Source organism: Syngnathus leptorhynchus, chromosome 6, assembly GCF_054491065.1.
Source record: "Syngnathus leptorhynchus isolate UIUO chromosome 6, UIUO_Slep, whole genome shotgun sequence".
Taxonomy (NCBI): domain Eukaryota; kingdom Metazoa; phylum Chordata; class Actinopteri; order Syngnathiformes; family Syngnathidae; genus Syngnathus; species Syngnathus leptorhynchus.
The window spans coordinates 4,675,001-4,696,388 of record NC_141200.1 but is presented as its reverse complement, the minus strand read 5'-3'; the positions used below and the strand labels follow the sequence as shown (position 1 = coordinate 4,696,388).

Sequence of the window (21,388 nt, the reverse complement as noted above, 5' to 3'; positions counted from 1 at the left end):
GCTCTTTTTATCGGATCTCATCAGATAGAATCTAATGCTGAGTCGAGTGAACGTTTCTTGTCATGAATCTGCAGTTATCCCGCAGCAGGCCAGTCAAGCGTGCTAACCACGTAAAAAAAACAAAAACCCACACACCATATTAAAAAGCGTGCGAGGGAGGAGGGCGAGAAGTGCTTATATATATATATATATATATATATGTGTGTGTGTGCGGCCCATTCTCAGAGGGTCTTTTCCAGTCACGTGTGGGCCCTCCCTGATGATGACACACTTTCTGCCGCGTATATTGTAGAGTGTGATTGGAGACAGGATGTGGATGTGGGGGGGGGGGAGGGGCTTACATTGATGGATTTCTTCACTCACACCTATTACTGCTTGCATTGTCAGCAAGCCCAGTCAAGGTGAAATGTGTGTGAATGGAGATTCAAGAATGACTTTTGTGCCTACGTGTCTCCCAGCATGGTAAAGCCGAGACCACCCAGCACAGGGCACGGTGGGTCCAGCTTAGATTTTGGTGGCTGGCACCGGCTGAGAAGAGAGGCTTAGCTCTCAAGAAGGTCACAGAGGGCGATGAGAGGCAGCCATGTTTGACTGTGTGAGGTCGGGGGGGGCGGGGGGGGGGGGGGGTATATAGTACATCCTGTTTGAAAGGGGGCCGTGCTGTACAGGCGGTGAAAAGAGGAGGGGGGAGAGGGCGGCGTGGGACGACCTACTCGATGATGCAAGTTACACAACCAGCACGGGGTCACTCTCGAGTGTGTGCGTGACATCACATGACCGTTACATTCCATTACTGGTCTGTGACGTTTGCATAAGTGTGGTTCTTAATCGGGATCTGAACTACTCCAAATAAGAGTTGAACCCACATGGATTGGTCACCGCCACCCCTAACAAGTATGTAGTTGAAAAGAAAACTACTCACCCTTTAGTGAAGCTTTGGCTTGCTGACGGAGACTTGACTTCATGCATTGCACTGTTATAAAAGTGTGGAAAAAGGTCAAATGTACAGTCAACTACAATTTTGAAAAAGACTTTGTATAGTCATCAAAACATCATGAAGGGACGAGTCTCTTCATTTGCTTTGGAATTATTTAGTAGGGACGGAGAATGTGCTTTTGTGATACCTCTTTTGATGAAACTATGCAACACGTTGGTGATATTTGTGGACTTTGTGGCAGGAGATATTCAAGTGTCGCGTCCACACCCCTGAAAAAAAATTCTCTCCAAGTACAACCATCTCGGATACAGTCGCAAAGTCAATCTGAGTATTCAAGTACGTGACCTAAACGCTCCTAGTACTTCCTAAAAACGACTTAAATCATGTTTCAAAGTACATGACATGTAAAAATGGAATATGAATTGTGTACCTGAATAAATGTTTAAAAACAATTCAAAATCATTCATTGAAAATGCCTGACTGAATACCCAAGTTACCTAATAAATATACTGTACTGTATTCAAAAAAATTAAGCTATTTTATCATGTGCAGTTAGAAGACATCATTTTGTGATTTTTTTTTCCACATCCCGTCTTCGGTATTTGAATATTTAATTAGGGGGGGGGCTTGGTCCTATTACTGCAAACAAACACACTAAATTAGGAAAATAAAGACACAGACGCAATGTTTGTAACAATAAACTATTATTTTGTTTATATATACATCTGTACCTAATGTGCAAATCAATAATTTAAAGTAGTGTAAAAGTCTTAAAGGAATACAAAATCATATCTTACAGTCTTAACATGGTGGGAATCCATGAAGGGGGGGGGGGGAATCACGTAGAAACGAAGGGGAGGAGGAGGAGCGACACCGCGGTGTGGACAGTAGAGACAGAAGCGAACCGCAGTTGACATCCTTGGCCAGGACACACTTTTGTTAAGGACAGCATGGTAACGTTATCGGCAAACAGCATCACCAGAAACAAACGGCAACACAAACACGGCTTCTTTACAGTCGTCATGTTCAATGAGAAGAAAGCACTTGGAGGCCTGGGTTGTACCTGTTTTTTTTTTTTTTTTACCCTCCTCCCCCAAACTCACCGATTGGTTAAAGCACTGATGATCACAAAGGCTTGAGGTGCTCTTATAGCAGCAGGTGCTTCTCGAAAAAACGGCCTCTACATGAAAGACGCACGTTGTCGCGGGGGGGGGGGACCGGTCACCACGGAGTGATACAAAGCACGACTGCGTCGCTCGCGCGTGAGACAGACGGGTGGGCGGGCTTACAGGGGCGGACACGTAATCACACTTTGGACAAATACGCATCGGCTCTTGTTCGTACTACCCACGATTCTTCTCATCTAAGACACTTACCAATTAGCAGTATTAGACAGGCAGCTCAGAGGGACACACTGTGAACACTGCATATTTGAGGAGCGCTCCATTGTTCAGTGTTTGGCACAGGAAATCCTTTTAAACAAAAAACAAAAACAAAAAAAAGCCACTTTTGACCCATCGCGTCGTGAATCCTTCGCAGAACAAAAGGTCCACTTACTCGATGAGGTCAATCCAATGTTAAGCCATATTGCGTGCACGTTTGAATTCCTGTGGTTGAAATTTGCTCCCGGGGAGCTCGACGTGACAAATCGGACAATTTACAAGACACAGTTAACCTACAGTATCTATATATTATTGGTGCATAGACAAAATTAGGGGAGAGTGGAGCAGGAGATCACCAATTTATTGCTTCCGAGGCTGATACCAATCTCCCCTTCACCTTTTTTTTTTTTTTTTGATTGCAAAACAACTCGAAATCTTCCCGAGAGAATACGAGCAAACCGAGCTGAGGTATTGCATTCAAACCGCTTCGCTCAAAATGCTCCGGCCAATATGAGATTGAAATCTTTTCTACAATGAAAAATAAGAAGCTTCGTCTTTGCGACATTGCAAAGAGCGTGAGGGATGACTTTTACTCTAAAACAAGTAAAAGATGAAAAAAAATATATATATATTAATCGCACAATAACATCTGGCCAAAGCTGCTCACCGTTTCGAGTTCCGCTTCCCTCGTCTTGACTAACAAGGGAAAGGGGATGGGGTGAGGGTCGGGTTGGGGGGGGCGAATACAAGAGCATTCTCCATGGTGTTGTGATGGATGCAAAGTGCAGGTAGCGTCGTTCTCTTGGTGGCGATGGCTATGCGGGCCTCTGCGCTTTGCTCTCCCTCTCCCTGCGCTTGAGCTCCTCCCTGTAGCAGTAGGAGCAGTAGTGGTCCGTTTCGGGCCTGCCGTAGAAGGAGCAGTTGTCCCTCTTGCAGCGGCGTTGCTGAAAGCAGTACATGGGGCTTCCAGAAGCGCGCCCTTTGGTTTTGTCTTGGTTGAGCCAGGTGTGGGACGAGTTGTCGTCGCCGTCGGCGAACTCCAGGCAGTCTTGAATGTCTCCCGCGTTGAATCCGTTGGTGTAGGTGTGGGACTTGTGTTCGGCGGGCATGTTGTACGCCAGCGTTTCCAGGGTGTTGGCGGTACGCACGCCCGACAGGCGAGCCGGGCTGTAGCTCTGCGACGACAGCGTGCGGTTCTGCTGCGGGTAGGTGGCGCACGTCTTGAGGGCGCTCACCGGCGCCGGCTTGTAGGCTTCTCGTAAGACGGGGGACTGCGAGTTGACATCTTGGAGGTGAATCACGCTGTGCCTCTGGATGGGAGGGGTATGGCTGTAGTGGGCCGACACGGGAACGGGCCCGAATCTCTTAGCGCCAAAACTGGGGGAGGAGTAAGGCGCGGGGTGAGGGACGCGGTGGGAGACGGGGGGCGGGGTGAGTGGAGGGACCGGGAAGGTGACGTGAGGGGCGGTGGGGATGGGACTGTTCCTGCCTTGCGCCTTGAGCGCCACGGGGGGCTGCGGGGTGTAGGCGCGCTGGGGCAGGACAGGGGAGCAGCTCTCTGGGGGCGAGCTGTCGGACCTCTCCCTCTGGAAGACGCTCTCGTTCTCCGGCTTCTTGGCGACCGCCTCGCCGGTAGCCGCGGGCTTCTTCTCGGCCTCCTTCCTCTTCTGCTCCTGCTCCTGGCTGAAACGCTCCTGGGCGCTGGTCAGGTAGTAGCTGATCATCTCTTCGTGGAACTGGTGTCGGTGGCTGGTGAGGAGGAGGCCGGCGAAGATGAACTTGCGCTCGCCCTGCATGGCGGCTCGCAGGATGTTGAGGCTCAGCTTGACGTCCGTGCTGTATTTCCAGTTCTCGAGGCTCTTGTCGCCCGAGACCCTTCCTGTGCTGTCCGTTCTGTCGGTGGGGGAGGAGCTTGAGGGCTTGTCTCTATCTGTAGGGGAGGGGCTCGTGGCCTTCTCAGAGGAAGTGGAGCTGGCCGAGTGGCCCGACTCATCTTTACTTCCTTTGGTTGTCTTGGACTCTTTCTTTTTTGTTTTTTCCGCTCCGTTCTCCCCGTTTCGACCTGAGCCAGAGTTGGATTTGTTCATTTTGCCGTGCACCAGACCCCCAAGACCCCCCATGTTTTTCTTCAGCTTGATGCCCAGTGTTTTGCTGAAGCTACCCAGCTTGTTGGCTACAGAATCGGCCCGGTTCTTGTCTTTGTCTTTGCGATGCTGCTGCTTCTCTTTATCCTTGTCCTTGCCGCCCTTACCCACGTTAACGTTGGAGTTGCTGCCAACGGACTCGCGGTCGGATTCGATGGACTCAGCCAGGGACTGCACGTCCTCACCGGCGGAAGCGGTCGGAGACTCGGGCTGAGCCAGGGGAGCCTATGTTCCACAGAGATGAAGGAAGAAGAACACTGCTGAAGCACTAATGCCCCATGGAAATGTTCACATTTCAGAATTCTCAGAACTTTGCAACATCAACAGAACATGGAGTTCAATTTTTCTAGAGCAGTAATTCCAAGCAGGACATTGACTTCAACCTCGATGGAGAAGACTCAGCTGTCCAAAAAGAACATACCCTTGTTTCGGATGGAATTCGGATCCACGTTACATTCATGTAGTTGTGCAACAGGTTCAGTTTGGCCTCCAGTGACAAGATGAGACTGCAGCAAAAGATGTGTGAGGTCAGACATTAGTAATCAGGTCACACTTTTGTATGAACAGTACTGATACATAGTATTAAATATTATTATAATACATAAATTAGGACGCAGTTGACGTTTCAAAGAAATCTCAACGTGCTAGAATGGCGTCCTGATCCTTTTCCCGCTTTAGAGGTCATAACAAAACTGTGATAGCGCCAATGCTAAGGGAATAGCGGGAATGTGGGCTATAAATATGTTTGACACAAGTTTGACACTCACTTCTCACGCACTGTTGTGTTGAAAGTAATTGCTGTTTATTAAGTATTTGATTTGTCACACCAGCTGTCACGTTGACGGTGTCATGTACAACATCAAACCATTTGATGCCGGTCGGTGTGTGAAAGCGCACCATTGAGGTAAGTACTCATCTTGCTCAGTTCAAGTGTTGAATGCAAAAAAAAATATAGATGAACACTTTCAACGAAAGGGCTTTCCTCAAAAGAAGATGTGAATAGGAGGCAAAATGAGAAGAATAAACTCAAGTAGAAGTGAGGGACTGGCATTCAAGGTTGTCAGATTTTTGCTGCGTCTTGTCGTTTGCACGTGTTTCAGTGGTTAATTCTTTTCGCACTTGGGTGACACTTAAGAAGATTAAAGTAAAAAGGTTGGACGTGCATCTGGGACGTGAATCTCCGTCACGTTACTTATTTGACCTTTATAATTAAAGTTAAGACAAAGCAAAAAAAAGGTTAAGTCTTGGCTTCGATGACTAAACTTCACAGTTATGGGAAAATTGTTTCGGCGGCCAAACAAATTAGAGGCTAACCTGCTTGTGTACATTTTTTCTATCGGCATGGTTCCCATATTGCAGCATTTTGGAGGATAAACTTAACCCCTTGACTGGCTGGAATGTGAAACAGAAAACCTTACATAAACTCCTTCACTAAATCAGAGCGGGCGTTGCCGTTTCGGTCTGGGAAAGCCTCAGGATGACTGACGGCGCTCACAATTTGTTCTCTGTGTGCTCACGCTTTGAAGTGACCTGAGCCAGAGCCCGTAATGAAATTCAAACCCCCTCGCGGACAAACTCAAATTTAGCGCGGATTGGACTTTCTCATTGCTCTGGAAATCCTTTGAAAGCAGTTCACGCCCACAATGAGATACCGCGTGAGACTCACTTGGCCAGCTTGGTGTTATCATTGTCGTCCCTGCCCCAGTCCCAGTCCCGGCCAGGGTCCATGGCAAAGTGCAGCGCCAGCAGCTTGTGCTCTGAGTCCGTCAGGGGGATTACAGCTAAAAGAGATTGCAAAGAGGTCAATTTGTGAATAATCTATAAAACTACAGATCATGGAATAGTATAATGCATAATGACTCAACACACAGAAAAATATTGCCAGGGTCAAAAATGAATTATCTTCAAAGTTTGATACAGCTCTTGAGTTGGATCTTATGGGACCTGGCAGGTGTACCTAATAAAGTGTCTCAAGATTCGTCACGTCAAATATGTTTTAGGTCATGAAATTGGACCAGTGGGTGAAAAAAACCACAAAAAAAAAACACGGTGACTTTGAGGAAGTGAGTGATTTGAAAACCGACGGGGGTTGTACAAGTTGGTTTCATAATTGAATGCTTTCAGACACAGCGGCGTGTGACCAGATGATTTCATTCATCCTTCGCTGATACCATCAAATGTTCATAGACAGGAAGAGGACCTCAGCACGAATCACTAGACACAGAACAGAAAACAGACAACCCACCCTAGCTTCCTGCCGTCTCACTACTGCATGTGCAAAACGTGGGTGTGGATGAGAGTGAAACTACTGCTTGGGCAATTGAAAGTTGGCGAGTTGACAGCATAGTGGCAAGCTCCTCAAATGGAACATCACACAAAACAAAACAAATGCAGTCTTCTCTCCATTTGCATACATTCTCCACTGCCAAAGAGAGGTGTTAGCACATTTGACCTGATCACTAAATATGATGTGACATCAGTGGCCGCAATGCTAACGCGTCCCTTTGACGAAACGCTGACTCGAGTGTCAACGTATTTAAGTCGTTTGTTTAGCGAGCTTAATTAGCTCTGCCAGAAATAACTTCAAAATAAAACTAACCACAAGGATCTCTTGCCGTACAATGGCCAATAGCAAAAACCCAGAGTGTTTTTTGGGGGTTTTTTTTTGCTCAAGTTTTGAATCCATCCATGTTCTGTTGTACCAGTTAGCTAGCGTTCAGCTAATCTCTGCGGTCCATCGTCCAAGTTTTCAAATTCATGCCAGCAAACAGAGGCCAACAGCAAAGTAACAACGTTGACGGTTGTATCTTTTATCACGATAGCTCTATGGAATGGATTCTCACCAACTGCGGGTCAGTCTAGGACAAATAACACGCATAAATTCACCGCAATATCACAAGGAGCCTGTTAGAAACTGCAGATGTCAAAGGTTGGCTTTGCACAATACGAGTCACGCCTGTGAGCTAAAGAAGCCATGACTAATGCACGCTGTGACGAGAGGCACTTGTTCATAGAAATACACAGCGTGCCCTCGCAAATCTAACGCCATGCGCGGGCGGGCGCACAAGGGGTCATGTATCAGGCAGCGGCGGTTTGTCGTCAGGTGGTGTCCTGGCTCCCGCAGCACAAGCACAGCTGTCCTAATTTCTCGCCTTTCCAAAATGCTGCGCGAGCTATTGCTGCCACTTGGACAACGTCCAGAATCGGAGATTGCCAACGAAGCATCGGTGCTGTAATGTATTTACTATCCCAGCCGGCAGCCCTGTTTTGCCGTCCTTAAGTGACTCTTTTGCACAGCATATGCTCGGATGACATCACAGCCCTCGTTGGGATCTGAGCGGTGTACGAGACATAACAACCTTGTTCACTTTGCTCACTTTGCATCAAGTATCCGCTAAGAGGAAATATGGGTGTTTTCTGCAGGCACACAGCTGTTGGGAAGGCAGAACTGTGTTTTTTTTATTTTGCAGCAAATGCAAACTCAGCAGCTCGAACATCGCAAGCAGTGAGTGGATAGTCTGGCCTCTCTTAGTCCCCGCAGAGGACAAAGTCACTCATTGCAGTTTTGCAACACCGAGCCAATGTTTCCTCTGTTCAAGAACAATTTGTTCTGTCTGGAAAAGTTCAATTCCTGACTTTGGTCACTGCACAGCTGCAAATTTAAAAGTCCCAGTCCATCAGCAGAGTAAACAGCAGTTGTCCATTTTAAGACGACCTCAGCTTCTCACTGTGGATTTTTTAACAGCGGAACCCAAGCGGTTTAATTCCATTCGTAGAAGCAGATGAAACCACAACAAAATAACGTTTAATTCGGATTGCCATGTTGATTCAATTAAGCGGACGGCCTGGCGAGTAGAACACTTATGGATGTTTAATAGATAGAAAGTGGTAAAAGCTAGTCAGAGGTGGCTGGTTGTTATGTAGGTGGTCTTTTTGTGTAAAAGACGGCCTTTTACTTCATACAAATAAATAGGAGCTGGAGGGGCTGCTGCAAGGCTGCCAAAGAAAACCAGTAATGGGTTTTCGAAGCAGGGCTGGAAATAGAGTTTTCCAGTGGGCCAGTTTGACCACAGTAGCCCAAGTGGACTGATGAAAAGTCGCAGCAAGTGGCGCTGAAGGGGACGGAACGGATAGTGATAACCTCAATCGGAACAAAACTTGACTGTAATAAAGCGTTTGAAAAAAAACAACAACCTTGAAACAAGCTTGACGTTTTGGTAGCCGTGCAGGCGACCTCAAAGGGACCAAACGCAGGATGCGTCTGTGCATTTTAGAATCAAGTTACCGGGAGGGACCCCGCTTTAATCCTTCATCCAGACGGCTGAAGAAAGAAGCAGTATTTTCAAGCAACCCGAAGCACCTGAACACACACACACGACCACCAATAGCCCCTCCGATGCGCTATTGGAAACTAAGAGCGAGTCTCCACCTGAAACATCCAAACAGAGGTCTGCCTGTCGGGAGAGAGTCTCGGTTTGTTGCCCCCCCCCCCCCCCCCTTCCCCCGGCAGGCTTGAGGACCCTGCCCATATGTGGTGATGTGGTTAAGAGTTTGCTCTGCCCTAATTGGTAGTGGGGGGGCTTTTCATTTGGACCTTTTCCTCGGATGACTTCATGTATGGCTGGCATCCGGCATCCGGTCAGAAACGAGGCAATCTAACAACGTTTGACTAGTTCTATTTACATCATGCATATAAACGCATGTCTTCCGTCTCACAAAACAGTGGGCGGCATTGCTCTGTAATGGGATTCCTCGCACGAACCGAGTCAAAAGTGTTTTCATAACATCCTGGGAAGACACTGCAGATGAAATGTTCCCTGTTCAGAACTCTGTGTACTAAAGAGAAATAGTGCGGAAGTGTTGCGTTACAGAGGCTTCTGTGGTCCTATGCGCCATCTAGCGGTCAAAACAGAGAATTCCCCATCTCAAGGAAAAAAAAAAAAAAAAGCATGGGTGTGAGGTTTTGGCTGCATTTTGAAGTGCTGCTGGCAGTGAAGGGCTACGCTGCGAGGCAAAGCTAGCAGCTTTGTAATCATGTCTGCCTGCTAGTCTGCAGCGGTCATTTTCTGACTTAATAACTAGTTTGATGTTCCTTTGCTGAGAATAGGATCTTACTCAGCAGTGAGTTGGAGAAGTTGTTAGTTTGAGTTTGCTTGCAAGAGACAGAGGGAAGGATCTGGCCGGCTGCCCACTGAAATGACAAGCGAGTTCCACCCACTGAGTCAGACACACAAGAGTGCCGTGACTACCAAGGCTGGTTGTCAAGGAGATCCACTCTATTTGTCAATGCGAGGGTTATTGTGACCTCGAGAATAAACGATGCATTCTCAGTGCTGAGTGGAAGCGTTGACAGCTGAATGGGAAACGGGGAAACTCAAGATAGCACCCAAATGACAATGCTAACTTACATTTTCTGATGTGTCAAGGGTTGTGACAAGGGGATGGGAACTTTGGGCGTCAGAACTCTATTTTTAATATACAAGTTGTACTAAAGAATAAGTCGCAGGACCAGTTTAAGTATGTAAATGAAGTCAGTCAAAAATAAAAAAACAAGGTACATTTGTTTTGAATAATGTGATTTTGGGATTTACGATGAAGAAAAACTTTCAAGAATTTAATTAGATCATGAACACAACATGAAATTGGTGGATTGCATTAAATTAGAACACGCAAAAAGGAAAAGCGCACGAGAATGCCATTTGAAGTCAAACTACCTACTCGCACTACAATCGATCTTCAAGACACGGTAATCACCCACAGAGACGCCGAATTAAGTTAACTATTAAACAAACAATTGAGTAGGAGATGCTACTTTGTATCAAACTAGTTTCTGTGTGTCAATTGGTCTGATACGGTTCGAGCAAAAGTACATTTATCATTAAAATTATCAAATTGTGGAAGAATGCAAATCTTTTCTAATGATCATTGTCTTATTTGGCAATGTACTGTACGTGATAAACAAAGCTTTAAGAACTCCCAAAAAAAAACAAAAAACGGCCACATTGATTTATTATGGCTTCCCTCAGTATTTGTGTTACATAAATCACGGGATTCTTTGGTCCACGTTCTGGCCATCGCAAGGTTCCCGCTGCCAACTGGCATCTTTTAATAATGGATCACACATAGCTCTTCTGCAAATTCATATATTATTCACCTCCAGTAGGACAGGCAGACCACTAAAAGTCAGAAAAGCTGCTTCATTTCATAAAAGGTGCTGCCATGGATCCAAGAAACACTACTGCAGTTTTTCCAAAGAACACGCAACAATGTTTACCTTGCTCTCGCTGCTGGTCTCTCTGCTCCATGGACACCAGGGCGGAAAAGTGTGCCTGGTCATAAGCCAACACAAGCGGGGAGCAATGACATCTGCTCGGAGGAACCTCCAGCGGTAAGTAGAGACCTCCAAAGGGGATTGGCGCAAATGCTGCAAATCAGAAGGAAAGTTAAGCATCCATGAGACATTTGTTCATCGTCGAGATGACGGAGACCAAGTTTGGCCTCACCTTCTCCGCCCGAGTCTCTGAGCATCGTGTCTGCCACCACGACAATCGGCCTGCGCAGTACGTGGGCCAGCACAAACACATGGAACTCCTCCAGACTCTCATAGACTGGATCTTCAGCGTTATCCACCCTGCGGTTGCAAACACCCGTGAGATTTCATTTGCCGTTGGTACCAAAATAGCGGTGAGAATAGATTGACATGATTTCATCCCTTTCCATCGATTTCATCTGGCACCTGTTAACAGGCAGGAGGACAACAATCGGCTCTTATGTTTATGCTCTGCGTGTGTTGCAATGAAAGAGAGGAAAAGCAAGCTCAGATTCAGAGCGCTCAGGCTTGCAACCACCAGGGAACAAGAAAATGTGCAACAATTAAGTTGTTGGGCACACTAACAGCCTACGCAGCCAAATTAACTCTAATGAAGAGCCTCTTAATATGGGAATCCCACTCAACCCATTCAGAGGCTCATCTCACACCAGGACCATCAAGCATTCCGAACCCGATTACGCCGAGCTCGATGACAGGTTAAAAAAAAAAACACCGCAACTCATGAAATAAATGAGGCAGTTGAAAAAGAGAGCTTGTTGCGGACTGAAAACCAGCTAAAAATACATTTGAACTCAAACGCATCCCGATCCTTGTAAGAACAGAAATGAGGAAAGGTTTCTCGATGCGTGGGAGGAAGATCGCTTGTTTCCGATCTGCTTTGATAAACATGCGAGCGTCTGTGTTTATGCAACAGGGAAGCCTCAGCCGAGTTGGACGGACCAGGCTGTTGCAGCTAAGATGGAAAGCCACTAGATGGCGTGGTCTGACGAGAGCTTTGATTGACTTTCAGGAAGGACTGAACAACCTTTTCTGCCACTTTTCCCCCCCTCCTATACAATGTTAAAGCTTCCTAAGCATGTTGCAGCTGTACTAAACGGCATATTTATAGAAACACACAAACCCAAATTGTAATTATGATTGCAAAAAAGCAATCTAAAGTAAAACAAAATAATGAGAACCACATCAACTTTGCTCAAAATCTTAAGTCTTAATGGACCATGAAATTCTATTCTTTTTTTTGGTACAGCTCACCATATTATGATCCAAACACAGGTCTTTTCTCTTGAAATGTAAGTTACGCAAGTTGCGTTTGGAGCATACGGCTTACCCTCCGCTCGTGTTGCCGTTTTTGCTGAGGTGAGTGCGAGGCTCACTGGAGGCCAACTTGAGCAGCTCGTTCCACTCCCGCTCCCACTCCTCCTCAGTGTACACCAGGCCAGACTGCACAAGCAACACAACTCTGATCAGCACAAGCCTGCCCACACGGACCCTTTTATCATTCAGTGTCTCCGTTTGCTGAACCTGTTGCTACCCGAGAGCCTGACAAAAAAAAGAAACGGACATCGGCCGCTGAAGCTCATGAAAGGCAAAATGTGGGCTCCGGCAAAAATGAGTTAATTAAAGGTATGGAATGAATTCGCTTGCTCATATGAACTTAATTCAAGTGTCTCAAGTGGTGTGGATGGATGGAGAGACTCTACCATGTAACTAACCTCCTTGTTCTGTTGGGTTTGCTGCCACCTCCACCTCCTTTTCAGGGCGTCTCTTTCCGCTCCGCTCTTCATCATGCTGTACAGGGACTTCCTTAACATCAGGTCTCTATCGTGGAAACCCCACATCCCTGGAGGAGACGTCATTATTTATTCATGTAGACAATGTGACGGGACAACTGTGTGTCTGGTAACACCGGCGTTGATCCATTAACTTGCGCGACGGTGCGATTGATGAGTAAGAATTCATATTTACGCGGTATCTCGTTTTTTAATTGCGTTTGAACTGTAAATATACAAAGAAACTACTAACAGTATTGTTTCAAACCGTCCCGAGTTAAATTTAGCTCCTACCCGACATATAAAATTTTCAAATGTGTGAATCAACTACAATGACATGGGCTCTGATATTTTACCCAACTGTGTTTCCTGTCATGTTTTCCAAAATGTAGCCTGACACGAGCAAACTAGAAAAACACGTTCAAGAGGGGAAAACCCTCAAATTGCAGACAAACATGATGTGGCAGTCATCGCTTGCAGTTCGAAATGCGCTCCTGAAATATCCCAGACAAAGTTGAATGCGTGTTAAAAGTGTGACGCTTACCTAAAGAAGCAGCGTGGAGGAGGCAGTTCCCATCGCCAGTGGTGGCCAGAGGAAGAAGCTTCTTGCAGCTGGTGCACATGGTGGACCACCAGTTCAGACGACCTGTGCCCAAAAAAAAAGTACAAGATACTATCAACGACACATGATTTGAAAAATATAAGTATAAATGTACTTTTACCCAAATAAAGGGTACAAACACACACTGACCAGCTTGCTCCAGAGCCATCATGGTGGACTGCTCTATCAGGTCTCTCTCTATGAAACTCCTGAAGTCTTCGCTGTACACGCTGAGATCTGGCAGCTGGAATGTGTAGATGGGCATCTCAAGAGGGAACTGCTCGTTGGTACACTCGTTGGCCACTTGAAGCCTCGCCAGGGAGACAATGGCCGAGCTGGCGTGTGAGATTCCGCGGGACAGACGCTTTTCTAGCGGGGATGAGATGAGATGAGAGACAGATGTGAATGGACGATATATTTCATATTTGCTCTTCACAAGGATGGTCTTACCTTGTCCATTGTCCTCCTGCTTCTGCGCACACGACCTGTCGATCTTGCTGACATGGGTTGGTGTGTCACGCGCCTCTGGCTGTTTGTAGTAGCGGCCCTCGTTGAAGACCTGCGGCAGGTTGGCAGTGTGGACCTGCCGGAGCTCCTCGTAATCATTTAGAGCAGCGCTGAGGTCCCAGTTTTTACCTGTCAGGTGCAAGACATCCAGAATGATGAACAAACACACTAAAAGACTAGCTGGCCTTAAATGCACTCTTTTTCTGGGTTTCATTTTATTTTCATAACAGACAAAGCTGATGTTAAAAGACGCCCATATAAAGTAAAATGAATGTAATAGGTCAAAGGTCGAGGTTGGGTAGGGCCACACCAGCGATGATGGAAAAGTGAGACGGATCCGTTAGCAGCGTGACAGCAATATCCTGACGCGTAGGAGGAACATGAGCAGACACACTTGTTAAGTCTCTCTGCGACGGAAGTGTGTGTATGCGTGCAAAACGCTTAATTGAACGCGTATTAAAGTTAAAAAAAATAAAATAAAATCAATATTTCTTTGGATAACAATGGACGGCAATTATGAGCGGACTCGTAGCTTGGCCTCAGATTAAAGAGCAATGTGTAAACTCATTGTTTAACTGTCAGGTCTTTGGCTTTGTTTGGCCTCTCGCTTATCATTCTCGTGGAGTCCTTTCTCACAGGAAGTAGGCAACGAGAGCTCTTAACGCCCAGTCTGCCCCGGCACATTCTTTTACGCAAAGTGCAGCAGAATGCATTTAGTTTTAGAAACACCGCTGAAAAGGAAACTAATAAAATAGAATAAAATATAAGGAGGTTTCCGATAATGAGAAAATGATCGGCTTGAATAATACTGAAGATATTCACAGGAGCGTCTCCCGGCTGGTTTTGTAACGGGAGCATGTTTGTGGGCCAGTTAATGGACTCCTTTTAAGGGGAAGCCGTGCCATTTCCTCTCGTCGGCCAGACATGACGCTTCTCCACTAACTGAACATGAAACCTGGCACCGCTCTATCAAGTCAAATCAATGCAAAGCGGATTTAGCGAGCATCTCTCAGAGGTGATCAAAACCCACGCTGGCAACTAAAGGCCCCGGCAGTATGGCGGCTAATGCATGGTCGCTAAATGCTTCCATACAAGCGCTAAGCTCTCAATGTTCTCTCCTTCACTTAAAACGGCCGTCGTCAGCAAAAAAAGAAGCCAAGCTAAAACGACGAACATGGGTTATACCGTCATGTATTAGCTTCGACTGCCTCGTTGAGGAATGCCAGCTTTGAAGGATTTTCGTACAGTCCGGCACTAAGAGCATATTTAAGTGCTAGCGTGTTTTAAAATGGTGATGGATTGCAATAGGTGGTCAGTGAATAGGAGTCAGGTTGAATTCAAACTGGAGTATAAAACTAAATGTTGAGAAAATGCAGACGGATTGGGCAGAACTAAAATGAATGTGTTGTGCATCCAGGGATGCCACAAATGACTATTTTGCTGGCCGACTAATCACTGATTATGTCATCTACCCATTACACCAGCGCTGGTGTCTGGAAAAAAAACAAAAACATTTCCAATCATTTGATGCTTTGAAAGGTGTACAAGAGTAGAAACAAAAGAGCACTAAAACGGCAACACCACAACATAGCTACATTTCTATCAAACACTAATTATGTCGGATCTCGAACATCTTTAATTTGTGTTTACAACAGGCCACTGGCTCCAATCTTTCTAACCACGGACCGTAATTCTGCTGGCTTGTGAACTTTTGCACCGGGGTGTTTGGTTTTGTTTTGTTCAATGTCGCTAAGTGAGTTAAGCTTACATGCCAGTGGCACGGCGCTCCTCAATGAGAGCCAGTGAATGGACACAAAGCTGTCTCTTGGGAACGCTCTCGTAAAAGCGTCACGGCCACTTCTAAATCAGCCAGCCGGCTCCCGCTCGTGAGCGCCTGTCCTCTCCTCCTCCCTTTTGTTTCCTTTCCGCTCCTCTTTCCACCCTTCTCCCCCACTCCTAATCGCGGAAACCCAGCCCGCATCAAGGAGCGGATGATCAAACACGCCACCCATCCATCCATCCATCCATCCATCCCTCCATCCCTCCCTTTTTAGTGCAGTTAGCAGCAGTCGTGGCTTACCTTCCAGCAGGTCTCTTGCCAGACCCGGTTCTGCCCCCGTGGACCGAACAAAGTCTGACAGGACCGCGTCCATGTCCAGAGTCATGTGATCATGTGTGTGCGCTGCCCACGGTGCAGCGGAGGCCTTGGTGGACGCCAGCCTTCACGTTCTCATCTGACACCCAAAAAAAAAGAGAAAAGCTCAACAAAAACAAAAACATGACTTGAGCTGAGGTCAACAGAGTTGAAGCGGTGCTCCTCCTCATCGTCCACACAGTCATAACAAAACAGCCAGCCGCAAAGATGTAATATCAACAGAGCCGCAGCCAGAGGTCGTATTCCGGACACACCTGCCAGTTTCCGAAGCCTTTTTTGGCGGGCTGCCTGTAAGCGCAACAATGCTAACTCTCTTCCTGCCTCTGTGGCTGTAATTGAGTATCTTAAGCCACATCGGTGCTACTGTTTACTAGGGTAGAGCGTGTTTACGTCCAAGAAACACAGCCGCTAATTCCTCGTGGTTGATAGTCTGGGTCACAAACAACACTCGTGAGATGCGTTCACTCCCTCTTTCCGCGGAATGGATGAGTTCATGCATAACTTTCATTCCTCGGGTGGACGCAGCGTTGGGTCAGAGAGCTGCCCCGAGCAACGGCAGCAAAGAAACAAACACCCACAGGTTTACAACATCAATAGGCGACCTCTGTGTGCAGAACAGAGCCTGCTAAGGTCTGTTCCTCTGACCCCAGAAGAGCTGAAGCCCACAGGAGATGCCCCACCCCCCCAAGGCGTCGACAACTGTTCGGTTCTCACTCGCGGGCTGCCTGCATGAAAGAGCGCAACGTGACATTTATAAGCCACCGGAACAGAAGCATTTTGGCTGTATAACGTCTTTTCGGTTCTCGAGAGCTGTTGTGCTTTTCAACACAATGCATTTTTAACAACTCGCAAATATGATGCACAACAGTTTGGCTGACCTAGTTATCATCAGCCATTTATTTGCCCCTTTTCTGGGTTCGGTCATGTGGTATTTGTAAGCTGAGCCGTGATTGATCATTACCTAAGCCCTGATGTCATTTTCAGTGGAAATCAAGCATCAAAATGGCCGCCGCTGTGACAAATAAAAATGGATGGATTTTCCAGCTAAATTCAAATTACGCAAACGCAGCAATAATTAGAATGCTTTGTTTCGACTAAACACCTGTGGAAATACGAATATATAAAAACATTTGTAAAGGCAGAATTTTAAATCCTATTTGAATTTGTGGCGAGGAACTGTTAACAATCTGACGTGAATAACTGTGTTGCTATGCGGGACATGTCACTTTTAGGTGTTGAGTGGCAGAGAATGAGTAAGTTACTCCACGTAACCTCATGTTTTCTTTTAAGTACATTCATGCCCCCCCCCCCCCCCCCCCCCACACACACACACACACACAAACGCCCCACACGTGGGCGGTAACAGTGACTCACAAATAGCCGTGGTTTCTATCTGACATGAAAATAAGTGAGTGGGAGCGCAGTCATTTTGAAAGTTTTTGCTTGTCAAACATTACAAAATGAACCACGGATGAATCGCAATATGTCCTCTATGTTAAATTCACAAGTCGGACCTGATATGTCGACAAATTCAACTTGGGAAGAAACACGGGATGTAAAAAGTGGTACAGGAAGTGGAAACTGAATTATAATGTTTCTAATAAATATTAAATATGATGAGGTTGGGCAAATGTACCTAATGCAGTGGCCTGTCAATAATACATGAAGTGTAACTACTTCTCCATCTTACCGACTAATGCGGCATCAAGCGTGTCAAAGTTCACCTGACAGAAGAGCTTCACGTGTTTTTACTACTGGATGGGAACAAGGCAGATGGAATCGATACATTTTTTTTTTTTTTGCTTTGTCATGAAATCTATCAATAATAAAAGCAAATGTTCAATAATATTTGGCTGTCTGCTTTTCTTTTCGATTTCCCAACTTACTTTCTGTATTGATGCCGAGGTTGTTTGCGACGCCATCACATGACCAGACGGAGCTCTAGTCCATGGCTTCACAAGTCGAGGAGAGGAAGACAGCGGGGATGCGGAAAACCCTGAAAACACACACCATATGACAAAAAAGTCATCCACTGAAACTGAAGAAGAGTCTTTGAGTCCAGTTTGAAAGACACTAAAGGCAAGTGAGTGAGCACATTACTTGGATCTGAGTCAAATCATGGGATTTCTTCTACTTACAGTCATTTGAGTAATATTGAGAGAATGGGGAGGTCCGTTTCCTTTGAAAATCACATTCCGAAAAGAGCCTCAACTCTAAGCAAAAATGGCTTTGCCGCATGGGCATAGAGTCTTTGGATAAAATGCAGACGCATGTGTGAAATAAGTGCAAAGCGAGCCTTACCATCTTTGCTTATAGACAACAGTGGCAACTTGCTGATGTTGCAAAAAAAAAAAGCAGAGATGGTGACTGGATGGGTGTTAATGTAACTCAACTGTTCCAAAAATGCATTATTTTTTATTTCAACCCCTTTATAGGATGTTGCTGGGAGATTTCAAACTTCAAAGTATTTTTTTTTTCCCAACATATTTTTTTAAGCAGTAGGGCATGGCAAGCAACACCTCACTTCAACCTCTCAGCAAAGATTGTTGGCAAGCGTCAGAAGAGTTGGTGTCATAGTTCTCATATTGAATCCTAAAATATCCATCGTGCATTGTGAACGCTAAGGTTACACAAGTGATTACAGTTTATTTATTTGGATTCCGAAAGAGGCGCGAGTTTGTTCTTTAGTTGGAAATTCTTGGCCTTCAACTCTTACGTCAATAAATGACTTAATGTAGTGAGAAATGAGTCACGTTACACCATGCTTGTTATATTTTCAAAATCAATCCGTGGCACAGTATGTTGGCGAGTTGGATGGCATTTCAAAAACATTCCATTTTATATTCTTATACATGTTATAGGTGTAAACGACAGTTCATCACAGAACTAAATAAAAAAAAAAAAAAATAAAAAAAAAAAGTTGTCATCACAACATGAAGTACCTTGATGCTCCAACAAAATGATTGCAATCTATTTGATACTTCTACGCCAGCGTTTTCATAATACAAGTGCTTTATTTAGAAACCGTGTGGCAAATATCGGACCTAGCAGCCAACTAGCGCTTGGAGCTGAGGAGCCCCACACTTGGGTAACAGCATGACATCATATCTTATTCACCACCGCGTAGTCATAACATTGCTAACGTTTTCATCTGCTGGCGACTGAGTTCACTTGCGTTGCGGGTACCAATAAAAACAGCAAACTGAGCAACTGACATGTTACATGTTTTTTTGTTTACACACGTCCCGCTTCTACGCGTCCGTGACACAGTTGCGGCGTGAGGTAATAGTCACCCACGAGCGACGCAGAGATGCAGCAGGTGGGAGGTAAACTGGACTCACACTTGAGCGCCTTCGCTTCCACGATAGGAACATACGTGTGCCGTACATGTAGGCTGGTGGTAACACCTTCTAGTTATACTACATTTTCCAAATCGGCTGGACTCACATGAAAGACAAATAATATATTCATCCTATGATCTCCTCAAAATCTCAAAATTTTGCTGTGAGTGGGAAATGAGCGAGCAGGAGTCACCCAGACGGCTAGCTTAGCTGCTTATCGGCTCCGGGCCAGGAGGGGTGTTCCTCTGCAAAGGCAGCAGCCAGGAGGCCGCAGTCATTTTGATGCATTTGCAAATATCATTCCACAGATGTGACACAGATGCCCCCCCCCCCCACCCCTGCTTTAGAAAGTCTAGACTCCCCGTGCTACACATGCTGGCTGAGAAATGCTGCAGGAGGCAATAATGTCACTTTACATCTCATTGCCACGCTGCACACTGCCAGCCAGCGCAGCGAGAGCGCACACGAGGGGGACTTGTTGTCGGAACACGAATATTTGAGGTATGTTCCGATCGAAGTCAAACGTTGGCCTCGGCTGCGTGCGCAGCATTCGAGCAAAAAACAAAAGACGCGGTTGCCGAGCGCCGCAGAAGAAGATCATAACCCCCCTTTAAATGTCAGACCCTCCAGCTCTGCTATCACAGAGACCCCAAAGCTGCTTTCAGGACTGGGCCCTTTCCAACCCGATGTCGCTTTTGCACAACTGGGGCCAAGAGTGAAGCTCGTCTTTAGTTTCTTTCAAAAAAAAGGTGCTCTGAAAGGAAGTGTGTGGTATTATTTTTGAAATAATACATGATCTTAGCGACAATATGAAAACGCGGTTCGGACAAAAAGTCATTTCCAATTTCCTCCCTTCTTTGTTTCAGCTGTCGACAGAGACAAGTTGGCGCAGTATTAACGGTGGACTGAAAAAGTGCATCGTTGGTGCCTTTACTCATCAATACGTCATTCATTTGTCTGATAAGCATCCGATGAAGACAGCCGCAGAGAGCAGCGCCTTTGTTTACACTTCTTAAGATCCAGAATGAGCAACAGCTGAACAACTGATTTGAGCCCTGCTATAGTCGAAAGAAACTGACAGACAAAATGGAGAGTTTCCAGGAAGGTTTCTTTTTTTTCTTGCCGAGGAAAAGGAGGTCTGACCTCCTTTTGAGAGTGAAGCAAAGTGACCTTCTGTGGCTTTTCATGAATCTGAATTGAGCCACCGAAGGGTCTCCTGTGCGACCGTATTCTGTTTGCTTTGGCAGACATAAAAATCCCCGTAGATCATCATCGCATGTGACAATGTTATGTTAATTAAAACCATTAACAGCGTTACATAATAATAGCACAGGTCAACGTCTATATAGCGCAGAGATGCGTCTTTAATGAGGCTTCAGGAGTCTGCCAGGACACTATTCCATGATAAATATCACACTAAAGCCCGTTATGAATTCATCAAAATGTCAAAGCCACGCAGGAAGCGACAGCACACGAAGCTCTGGTAAAGCGGTCTTATCTTGTTAAAACAGCATGATATCCATTTAAATCCACATTATCATCAGACAAGTTGGACTTTTATAAGTGCTCCCTGGATTTTTAGATCATTTCATACTTTTGGAATTCAAACAGAACTTGGCATGAGTGAATAGGAAAGAAAATCATCTTCTGAATCATCTTTGATTGGACACGAAGCTGCTCGCTGACCCGATTCATCGACTGCCCTCATGTTTGCCGAACCCAATTTAGTCGGCCACACTTAAAACGTGCATTATTTACTTACAGTTTTGCCTTATACGGATTTGGTTGGTTAAAAATATCCCACTGTGTGGTGATAGTGTTGGGGGAGCCTGGGAGCGCACACACACCCACACACCAAAAAAATGTTTATACTTCCATCTTATAAACAGGCTGCCTAACATTGTGAAAAGAACTACTCAGCAGCATCTAGATGACCTCCCTGTGTGAAAGAAGACACTTGACATGGCCTCGCCACCTGTAGGGATGTCTCAAGAACAAAGTCCACTTTAAAGAAGGGTGATGATTGGACCGTGATTACATGAGGCTCTTGACTTATTTCATCCCCTCTGAAGAACTAAATTTTGCAGATCTTAGTCCTGGCAGAAAGCCATTGAGGTCAGGTGTTTTTTTTTTTTTAAATTATTATTATGGGAACCAAAGCTTCCTTGTTCTTCTCCTTTTTAAAAAATAAATAAATTACAGATCATAATGGGGGAATTAT

The 21,388-nt window shown here is 45.7% G+C and overlaps 1 protein-coding gene across 1 annotated transcript in view; it reads right to left on the bottom strand.

The window, feature by feature from the left end:
• Window positions 1-1,430: 1,430 nt before the first annotated feature.
• Window positions 1,431-21,388, bottom strand: part of otud7a (OTU deubiquitinase 7A) — a 21,121-nt gene continuing 1,163 nt past the window's right edge. The window contains exons 2-13 of the mRNA XM_085915121.1: window positions 17,713-17,822; window positions 15,752-15,905; window positions 13,615-13,800; window positions 13,315-13,533; window positions 13,108-13,209; window positions 12,507-12,634; window positions 12,122-12,234; window positions 10,967-11,094; window positions 10,738-10,887; window positions 6,130-6,244; window positions 4,885-4,969; window positions 1,431-4,688 (exon numbers count right to left, since the gene is read on the bottom strand). Of these exons, the coding sequence (XP_085771247.1) occupies window positions 3,135-4,688; window positions 4,885-4,969; window positions 6,130-6,244; window positions 10,738-10,887; window positions 10,967-11,094; window positions 12,122-12,234; window positions 12,507-12,634; window positions 13,108-13,209; window positions 13,315-13,533; window positions 13,615-13,800; window positions 15,752-15,836 (2,865 nt within the window). The 5' untranslated portion in view covers window positions 15,837-15,905; window positions 17,713-17,822 and the 3' untranslated portion in view covers window positions 1,431-3,134. The remainder of the gene's footprint in view (window positions 4,689-4,884; window positions 4,970-6,129; window positions 6,245-10,737; window positions 10,888-10,966; window positions 11,095-12,121; window positions 12,235-12,506; window positions 12,635-13,107; window positions 13,210-13,314; window positions 13,534-13,614; window positions 13,801-15,751; window positions 15,906-17,712; window positions 17,823-21,388) is intronic.